This window comes from Lactuca serriola, chromosome 6 (assembly GCF_051521515.1).
Source record: "Lactuca serriola cultivar US96UC23 chromosome 6, Lser_US96UC23_V15, whole genome shotgun sequence".
NCBI lineage: Eukaryota > Viridiplantae > Streptophyta > Magnoliopsida > Asterales > Asteraceae > Lactuca > Lactuca serriola.
In genome coordinates, this window is record NC_136413.1 from 75,142,078 (window position 1) to 75,153,746 (window position 11,669).

Sequence of the window (11,669 nt, forward strand, 5' to 3'; positions counted from 1 at the left end):
TAATGAGATGACGGCTCGATAAATATCAGTAATTGCGGAAAAACCCTAATTTAAACCTTTTCACAGAAAAGATGTGTATCGATTACACAGCCTCCTGCTCTGATACCAATTGATGAGATTAAAACTTTAATCTATGAAGATCGATTAGATCTTAAACAGGTAATTAATTATAAAAACAGCAAGAACACGAAAATAAGAATAAGGCAAGAGTGAATCAATCGTGTCGAATGATTAAAACAAAATCCTCAGAAGAGCTCGATTAAGAGCATCAACTGTAGAGGATTGGTAGGTTACAAGAACGATTAAGGAAATCTGTAAATACTATCGTTATGCTCTTGATCAATCGTTAAAAATCATTAACCTAATATGCATGCAAGCATATACTTATATAATAAACATAATGGGCTCTCGGTTGGACAAGCCCAAACCGGAATACAAACTAAATAAACAAACAGCCGAGCCCAAATGACGCAATCTTCAAACTAATCTTCAGCCCAACAGTAACAATACAATTATCAGAACATACCTAAAGAATCCTCATTCTATAGGCTTCTTAGAATCTCCATGACTTTCCTTGATTCGAGTACAAATCTTGTGCTTTTATTAGTATAGGCCCAATACCACATTCCACACCTATCCATACTTAGCTCAAGAAGCATCTCGAATCCTCCAAGTCACCTTCTCATAATGATACTCCCAATAACCTCTAAACAGCTAACCACTCACACTAAAGCACTTCCTAGGCTCTCCTAGGATCCCCACCCCACCTTGCCATCAGCTATTGATGAACTCCAAGTAGTATCAGCTAACTACTTCATGAATACAATTACATGTAGCAAAACTTAAATAGTCTTTTGACTAAAAGAACCAATCCTACAATGGTAAACGAGAGCTGCGCAATAGGGTTAAATCAATCATTCTAACATTATTTATCATTTCAGCATGTAACTTACAATATTTGTTTAATAGTTATCTCACATCAATAAGAGTCCCATAAAACACAAATCAAGCAGCATTCGAGCAGAAACACTTAGAAGCCATAAAACAATCAAAGGACATCCTCAACTCACTCGCTGCTACGATGCTAGTAACTTCCACTTACACTACCGGTTGCCTTATGCATGCAAATTATATATAATACGATATCAAATAGATTGTCAAAAAAATGATTCTACCCTAAGACCACAACCAGACGAGGAATAGGAAATAAGGCTAAATCAATCATTCTAGGGCTATATGATCCTAATCGTATATAATTTTTAAACATACACTTAACAATCAATTCTATCAACATAAACTTTAAATCTGATTTAGCATCCAATTCCCCCTAGACTACAGGTCATCACAAATCATGCTATTCTATCATGCAACTCCTGAAGGTAGCATACAACATAACATCATGTATGGGTATTCGGGGAATTGCTTACTTGAGCTCGGATGATTACACGCATCGTATCCTTTTCTTTATAAAATACATTTTAGAAAAAAAATATTTTCTTTCAAAAAGACTACCAATTCCTCAGTGTGAGTTCTGACACATCCGAGAGCGTGTTTGAATCCTTCAAACCAAGGCTATGATAACAACTTGAAACATCCCAAAATGCCAGTAAAATTTTTCATTTTTAAACATCGAATCATACAACCAATTATTCCAAAACCAAATAGAGTAAAAATGTATTTTCAAACATTAGATATCTCCAAAAGTAACTAATGCAGAAAAAGCCAATAGAGGATGCGGTGCAGTCAAGTCAGACCCTTCCCTATGAATCTGGAAATACCTAAAAAATGTTAAATAAAAAACCGTAAGCACAAGGCTTAGTGAGTTTCACAAAATACCACACACCACATAAATAGGCCTAAACGGACATATAACTAAATGGGCCCAACCCAACATACATAAATGGGCCCAACCTAACATAATAATGGGCCCAACCCAACATACATACTAATGGTCCATCCTAACATAATAATGGGCCCATTCCTACATACATAATAATGGGTCTAACCCAACATAATAATCAGCCCAGCCCAACATACAAATAGGCCCAGGCCAACATACATACTAATAGGTCCAACCTTGCATACAAATAGGCTCAGCCCAACCTACATATACAAGAGTCACAAAGGCAACTAGTACAATCTAGTGGGCTGGCATTGGTGCCTTCGACCCACGAGCATAGTGAAAAGACTCACATGCACTCTGAAGACAAGATAAACCACCACTAACGCTAGCGATATGAAGCCTCCCTTACTGAACTTCTCTATAATAAAACGCTAATTAACAATTAATGAAATTAGTAACTCATGAAAGGTCTTGGCTCATAGTTAAACCTCCTTTAGGCAAATGAGCATTTTTCTATTAATAAGTCTCAACATGGTTTACCAAAACTCAAACTGGACAAAAAGTCAATGATCAAAAAATTTAACTTATACCCTACGTAACTAAACTATGCCCTACATAGAGCTACACCTTGCGTAGAGAGGCTACGCCCTGCATACATCCCCTGATCCTAAAAAGTTTCTTAAGCTCTTAATATAGCAAGACAAACTCTCCATCTCCTAGATCTGATTTAGATCAATGTCTTAATGGATAATGTCACTGACTTCATCCATTTGAATGGCCAAGATGAACGCACAACCAAATTGTAAGTCGAAGATGGCACCTTTTTCTCATGAACTCATGTATGGCTGGATAAGAGTGTCCATGCTCTCATTTTTTATGATTCTATAACCTCAAAACATTAGAAAGAGGCATTCAAATAGACTAGAGTACCCCATACTCCTAAAGACCAAGGTTAAGGGATAAAAGAATAAAAACCCATGAGCTACTTAGATCTAACAGAAGGAGTATCTAGATGTAAGCTTTACACATTCTAGAGATAAGTGATAAAGTATAAAGCTTGGATCTACAAAGCTTGGAGCTCACACTTGCTTCTTCGATGACCTTCTTCAAGAATGCACACAAAATTCCCATTAATGCATCCAAAACTCACAATTAGTGGATAGGGTTTCAAAAGAATGACAAGTAGTGATAGAGGATGGTAATGGGAAGGGTTCCAACAAGTTAGCACCCATAAATAGAGCTTAAAACCTTAGGATTAGGGTTTTGGTCAGTAGCTTGTACACCCTGCATAACCTAAGTTATGCCATGTTCAACTCATTAAAAATGCGATCTGATTTTAACATTTGTGTTGTGTGTAGCTCCCCTATGCTCTATGTAGGTCAAAACCTTCAACATACAATTCAACTTCGAACAACCATAACTTCTTCATTTCAACTCTATTTTCAACGTTCTTTATATGCAAAAAAAAAATATTGACGAGCCCTATACTTCTATCTAGTTACTTTTGGCTTAAGACATGTCGAACTAAAAACCATAACCCACTCAAGAAGCCTAACATATAACTTTTCCCATTTTATCCTTTGGTTCCATCACATGAATCAAGGGATTAGATCTAATAACCAATATTACTAACCCTCAATAAGGTCCAAACTTTACTTCTTTAAAGCCCAAAGTCTTTACATGATCAGATTGCGGTCAACGAGCCTTAAATTAAGGAATGTCCCAAAACAGGGTGTTCCAAGATGCACAAACTTTATGGATTTAAAATTGCTACTCGCTTCCAAGCACCTCAAAGAAACCTTAATCCTCACAATTTAGGCATAAGACATGGAAAAATAAGGTCCAAAGGTAAAGAGAGGTTCAAATCAAATTAGAGGAGGATAGGTTTTTATGGGATCTCTATAAGGAGTAATGGAGGCTGAGAATGAACTAACCTTAGGGGTAATGGTGCTTAAATAACCTCCAAAACCCTAAAAAGACTTTCTAACCATGGGTCGGGACCGTCGTGTCCTTAATAGGTGCCCTGCATCCACTTGTGAATAAATCTAGTTTTCAGATTTTAACCAATTGATCAAAAAAACCTAATTAAATTACGCATCCAGAAATGGATGTTACATGTTACCTAAAAGGGTGAGTATGCCCTTTTCGCTGACTTTTAAGCGAGTTTGAACCACTAGATCGACTAAAAAATATGTAAAACTAGGTTCTAAACCACAATAGCATCTCCCGAAAGGGTGATTATGCCCTTTTTGTTGACTTGTAAGTGAGTTTGAACCATTAGATAGACCTTCATTTACTTTTTTTTACAAATAAAGCTTCTAAATCAATCTACTAAACCACAATAACATCTCATCAATCGATCAGTTGGTTGACATTACAACAAATTGTAAATGTAATGACATAACAGAGAATAAAAAAACTCGATGTCAAAATCAAAATTTTATGGTAATATAGTGACTGTCTTCCAATTTGAATTTCAGTGATAAAATCAAATTTTTGTTAAACTTAGTGACTTTATTGCAAGTTAGGAAAACTGCTTATCCGGATAATATAGAGAAGCGCTCATTTGGTTGATATTGCAACAAAATTGTAAATATAATGACATGATTAAAAAAAATCAATATCAAAATCAAAATTTTATGGTAATATAGTGACTTTCTTGCAGAAAGACACTTTTCTGCGAAAGAGACTAAAAAAGGTGGGGGGCGAAACAAAAAGACCCTTTTCTACGAAGGAAAACAATTGCCCTATTTCTATCTATCACAAATCCATTCCATTATATATATATATATACATATATATATATATATATATATATATATATATATATATATATATATATATATATATATATATATATTGCTCTTCTATAAGTCTAAAATAAATTATACAACCTTTTAATCATATCATATGATTATATAACTAGCTATACTCTCTAGTTTTTATTATTTATGAAACAATAATCCCCCAAATCAATACATGTGTTAGATAGTACATATTTAATAACCAAATTAGTAAATACCTAATCAGTTAGTGCCAAATTTTTTAAGGTATGACTATAGGATTATATAGTGTTAACAAATATCATTTAACAATATATTTATCTTTGTGTGTGTGTTGGTCGTGTGTGTATGTGTGTTTGTGTTCATATTGGTAGTATGGTTTGTAGAAATCAAAAGCCTGAAAATCATGTCGGGTTATTGTTTCCAAAATTCAAGTAAAAGGTTAAGTGGAATCAAGGAATCAATAGGTTATGATTTTTTTTGTATTATTTCTTGAAGTTTATACCAATGAGAGATGTTTTGGGTGTAGGTGTGAGTGTGGGTGTGGATCTCATATTTTTTATTTAAAAAAACTTAAAACCAAAAAGAAAAAAATATATATTAAAAGAGAAAAATAGCCTTTCAAGTTGATGAGTAACCGGAACCACAACAAATGTCCTAGTTAGGGGACCAGATCTACAAGTTGAAAAGCTTTTGGACAAAATCCAAGAAAAATCTAAAACCATGGGACTGATTTTACAATTTTCTAAAAAGTATATAAAAAGTGTAGTAAGGCAAAGTAGTATTGATTTAACAAGTGGCAACAAAAGAGTACAAGGACTCTCCAAGTGGAAAAATAAAAAATTGTGGTGAAACATTTTACCAAATCACGAGCATGATTTTATTAATTTAATCTATATCTCTATCAGTTAAATATTTAAAACCTAATCCGTCGAAAATTTGTTAAAAAAAATATTTTTTATTTATATTATTTTCTCTAGCACTGATATATCACATCTTTATCATCATACATGATCATGTTCCATTCTTCTATATTCATACGCATAAATCAAAACATTATCGTAACCTCTTAAATGAATTAAAATATGTGCACATACGAACATTCATGACTCATCTTCTGCTAATCGGAAACCAACGTTCATGAAAAGAAGACTGGTGAGAAACCATATAAATAAGGAAAACAAGCACAATGGCTACACCCCATGGAGACCCTCCGGCTCGATGAAATGAATCTTTCTCAGGCAACGGCACCATGGACGGGAACCATGGCCTTTCACCACTAGATAGCCAGTGAACAAGAAGCAAAAGCACGACAGGAGTGAGCATGAGGAAGATCTTCAAGTTGTACAGGAAGCTCTCAACCTTGGGCTCATAGTTGAGGTACCAAGTGAAGCATAAGAAGAGGAAAACAACACAAAGGAAGAAGAAAAAGTGGATTGGGATAGAAAGTTGTCGGATGTACTCATAGTAGGATACCTTATTATCGTTGTTGTAGTACCTAGCCATGTTTGGGAGGATTTTTGCTTTCAAAATGAAAGACAGTGTGTGTTTATGTATCAGGTGGGAATGTTTATTGAGAGATTGAGGAGTAAATGAGATTGTGTATTTATAGGTAAACATAGCATTATAAAACAATCATATTTGTCTACAAAAAATTTGAATATATTATGTGGTTTTGCTTGGCATTGGGAAAGTAGAGACCTTTATTTTGGTTAAAGGGATTCCATTTATCAAGAAGGAGTTGTAGGGCTTTCGAGCCTTTGAGTCTTTCATATTCTTTACGAAATTGTTGTTAACCAACAACAGAACGCCACATAACACCGACCACGGACACGAATCTTGGGGAACGTTTAAATAAAATGAGATTGTTAACTTGTAAATGGAAAGACTTATATTTATTTACCGAGTTTTAATATATAAAAAAAAGTTCAAACAAAAATGAAAAAAATGAAAATTATATTTTGGAATGACTTATATTTATTTACCGAGTTATAATAACGAAAAAAGGAAGAGAAAAAGTTTAAATAAAAAGAAAAACATAATAAAAATGAAAGAAACATATATTTTGTATTTGAAAAAATTACTAAACTAACTAAAACTTTAATGATTTATCCATTTTTAGTCAAAAAATACCCACTTATACCAAAATAGTCTACGAAACCGTAGACGATTATGATCATCTAAGGTCAAACTGCATTTGACTATGGTCAACGGTCATTTTAAAAGTTTGACTAATGTTTCGAACAATAGGTTATTCTTTTCGTAACTCATCTATTCTTTCCGGGCCCATCGACCCAAAATATTTATATGTTTATTTTTTAGATTACCTTGACCTACTTTTTTCTTGGAGACATCTACTACTTTCTCTAAATGGAGGCTTCTAAGAACAACGAGTTATGTGTCGTTTTTGGCTAAAATTTTACCCTATTATTGATTAGGTGTAGTTTTTATATATATAATTTTTTTTCTCAAAAAAAAAAAAAAAACGAAAAAATATGAAACCGTAGACTTCATACGCAACATACGGTGTACAAGTCAACAATACACATATTGTGTATTGTGTACATGTATACCGTAGGTTTCTCCCAGAAACCGTATTTTTTTACCTATAGTTTTGATTCCCAAAAATCAATATATATATATATATATATATATATATATATATATATATATATATATATATATATATATATATATATAAAACAAAGGGAAAATGACTTATTAAGCTAATTAACTTTTTGGTATGTTCACATTTGGGTAACTATCTTTTTTTGTACACATCTAGGTAACAAACTTGTTGGAAGTGTTCACATATGACAATTATGACCTGTTGTAGCAGGTTACAACCTAGATGTAAACATTTTCAACAAAGTCGTTACCTAGATGTGTACAAAAAAAGTAGCTATCCAAATATGAACAAAACGAAAAGTAAGAGTAAATTACATGAATAGTCCCTGTGGTTTGGGGAAATTTATGTTTTGGTTCCTAACTTATTTTTTTTAACTCGGATGGTCCCTACTATTTATTTTTATTGCATGTTTGTGATGGGTTTTGGCCATAAGAACATCCTATGTGCTCATACAAACCCTAATACTTGGATCTAGGTTTCTCTATTGTACATGCAATTCATCCAAGACTATAAACCCTAGATCTAGCATATGATAATCAATATAACATTTAATTAGGGTTTAGATCATACCTTGATTGTTATGTAGCAATAACAATCACAAATCCTCCTTGTATTGACTTTAGAAAGCTTAGAGTCACAAATGTCACTCCTCTAATGGTTCACAAACACCACGAGCAAGAGGATGAAGAGGAGAAGAGAAGGAGGCTGCCCAAAACGTGTGGAAACCCTAAACAACAAGTTCATCACGTTTTTGAGCCTTAAGGGTTCTTTATATAGAGAGGCTATTAGGGTTATCTAACAAGGAAACCCTAATTTGGATGCTTAAGCCCTAAGTAACCTATGGACTCCTTCCTTAGCAAGCCTTGGACGATTTCTAATGGGTTTCCCCATACGATTCGTCCAACCTTATAATATAAGTCAATCCATAGCCCAATTGCAATTATCTTATAATTACAATTCCAGTTCCTTAAGTTTAATTAATCTCTTTTAGTCACAAACTTAATTCTTATTAATTCTTGACTAATATTAATTAACCAATATGATTTCTCCTTTAATATATTGTTCTCATAATATATTAATAAATCATATTTAATCCTTTCTCTCCATATTTTATCCTATCAAGTTGCTTTGGTGAAGGCAACCCAAAATGACCATGCACCATCGGGTCAAGTACATATCAAAATAGTTATGGACTTAGACACTGATCTAACAATCTCCCACTTGGATAAGTCTAATAACTATTATGTGTATGACTTCATATCCTGATCTACAATCGTAGCTTTCCAAAGCCGCTGTCAACTCTGATCTTATCATATACGCGTGTCCTTTAGATAAGGGATCATATATTCCTCCATTCTAGATATCGTAAGACATGATTTCTAATCATTCTTTCTATATTATTTCTCGACTTCCGATTTATGACGACTGACTAATTGAACAAATCAAATTAGCCCTAGCCCGGCTGAGCATTTACGTTTGTCATCACTAAATCATCGAGGGGCCCAAAGATATCGCTTTTATCCTACTTTGGATAAAAGGAACGGATAAACTTTGATTCAATGCTTGCTTGCACTCACTCACCGAATCACACACAACAATATGTTTTATGACACCAAGTTACTGGTACGTTTACATATTATCAATGTGCAACCGATTTGCAAGATACAACTCACACATCTCGGTTTCAAGAATATAAGATGTTATCGTCTCACCAATCACTCGTGATACAATTCATGGAGTGATCCAAGTGAGTGTGGGTTCAATCCAATGCTCAAATCGTATTCATAAGCACTCATGAACGTTGCAGCAAACATTTGCTTATGTCTAATACTCTTTAGACAATCCACACACCAATTCACGATAGTCTTCATTCATACCTACTTCTAACATATGAACGACTGTGGCCCGTTCGACTAATTTGACTGTTCTTAACCAATTAAATTATTCAGGAAGTCAAAACATGCAAAGTGAAACACAAGAATAATACTAATCCCATATGGCCTCAAACCTTTGAGTATAAATAAAACACCTTTTATTTATCACCATATCGATTACTCATTATTTGTTGTTTCGGGTAATCAACTTCTTACTTGAATTATTACACTTGTCCCATGCTCCTAGCATGCACACAATGTTTACCTATGGTTCTTAATTTGTGAAATAGATCGAATGAACACATTTCCAATCATACTCGTTTCACAACTCCTAATCCTTTTCATAAGTGTAAGAATATCAAATTCTTGCCACTTATAGAATATGCTAGATTCTAACATTTTATGCAATGATCATTTCGTAATGTCATAGCACAAAAGTCACAATGACTATTGCCAATGAAATTACAAAGTCCTCTATCGGAGATTGTTACAAGACAATTCCTTAGATATGATGTCTTTCACTCAAAGTACATTCCTTTGAACATCGTTTTGCATAAAAGTTTCTAATCTAGACATAGATTTTCAATATTCAATTCCCAATATGGACACATTTCCATATTTTCCATATGACAACTCATTCTTAATAGAATCTTATCTATTCATAATAATGTCGATATGGTTCATCCAATACTATACTTCCAACTACTCACAAGCGACCAATCCTCGGTGAACTTTGGATTGTCCTTTGATAGTTGTTTAATTATCTTAGTCAAAACCGATTCTTGTCCTTTTTCCCTCTAAATGTGCTAGACATTTGGAAAATTTTAGAATGGTCAAATATTATAGCACTTGCAATCGATCCTATACCCGAAGCGTATGGGACATGATGCATAATGTCTTACATAAAGATTTGATACTTTATCAATCTTCTCCCATAATATTTTATGTGCTACGTTCTCAAAATTCGAACTATGAAGAGGAATGCCATAATCATAATCGAAATTTGAGAACACACTATGTACCTTTGACTAAATTTATTAACATTCCACAATCTAAGCCTTTAAATTTGAAATGAAGCATAATATTCTCTCCCTTAATTATAGCAAAACAACTATTCAACCCTTACAACTTTGCAAAGTATGACTCTTGTTTTCTATAATTAATATTGCTAACTTGAAATACTTTCCTTAATAATCATACAATCATAACATTTATGCTCCCACTATCATGATGATTATTATAAACATAACACTTATGCTCCCACTAGCTTTGACATGTATTCAGAAACCAGCTTAACTTCTAGAAAAACAATACTTATTGAATTTCTTAAGTTCATGTTTCTAATACCTAATGCTTTGATAATCCTTTATCAAGGCTTCTTGAACTTATACACCTTTGTCTTAGATAGCTCATAACAATTCATACTAATTGCCAAATCTCACAATTCGAATCATGGAAAGGGATACCGTAACCATGATCGAATTCGAGAATACAATTTTCACAATCACTATCTTCTTAAAATCTCTTTTAGTGAAAGCATTTCCTCACAGTCATTGTCATGAAGGAGGGAATCTTATGACACTTAGATTTTAATGGTGTATGTGTTCCTATCCATGTGAATTTGTTAAAACCAAAGTTTATGACAAATTCAAACTCATATGGACCGAACTTTCTCAATCTTGATTTCTTTCCTTATGGTAACACAGCTGCCCACCATGTCTTCCAAGTAGTTACGCAGCTCACCTTTTCATATCAATGTACTTTTCATTGATCAAGGTCCTTGCCTTTTATGCATTCAAATGAGAACTCATAGGGCTCTCATGCATAATTAACTCGATTGGATTGGCACAGAAACAAAATAGTGTCAACACGATAGGTTGTGAACCTCAACTCGTGTGCTAGTGATGATCGATAAGGTTTAATTTGATTTGTTCTTGAAACCTTTCAAGACCATTAAGAGTCCCACTGACTCCTTGACATATAAGATTCTCTTGTCAATAAACATTTCTTGACAAATATTCAAGAGTTAGTGTAGCTTTTATCAAAACACTCCATAAATTGGTCCTAGTTGGTCTTTGTCTTATACAAGACATCACAACTTTCCACATTTGATGAATGTTATAAACCTTCTTAATACTTATCACTCAATGTCACAATCTTAACTCTAAGACTTGTTTTGGAATGAAGTATGATTGACTTCTTGTTTTAACCATTTCTTCAATTCTTGATTCATCTTCTTAGACATACAATTGTACTAAGACTCACTTAGAGGATCAATTGAGATATGGTTCTTAATCATTAAGACCTATCACAAAGCTTAAAAGGTACTCTCCCTTCTTCTTAAAATGGAGAAACTTTTATCTTTCTGCCTACTTGATTCTTCTTATTCGTTCTGCTATTGATTTAAACTTTTTCAACCAATTCAGAATTACACTTAATCTTATAAGTATAATCATATTTACTAAACCTTTAGTAAATCATGACGAATATCTTTGTTACTCTTATGGTGGACTTGATCAACACACAACTTTGTGTACTTG

The 11,669-nt window shown here is 33.4% G+C and overlaps 1 protein-coding gene across 1 annotated transcript; it reads right to left on the bottom strand.

Annotated features, from left to right (window-relative positions):
* Positions 1 to 5,564: 5,564 nt before the first annotated feature.
* On the bottom strand, positions 5,565 to 6,264 carry LOC145058098 (uncharacterized). The gene has a single exon (XM_079006022.1). It carries the CDS (start codon positions 6,244 to 6,246, stop codon positions 5,737 to 5,739), a length of 510 nt encoding a protein of 169 aa, XP_078862148.1. The 5' UTR covers positions 6,247 to 6,264; the 3' UTR covers positions 5,565 to 5,736.
* Between the last annotated feature and the right edge of the window lie 5,405 nt (positions 6,265 to 11,669).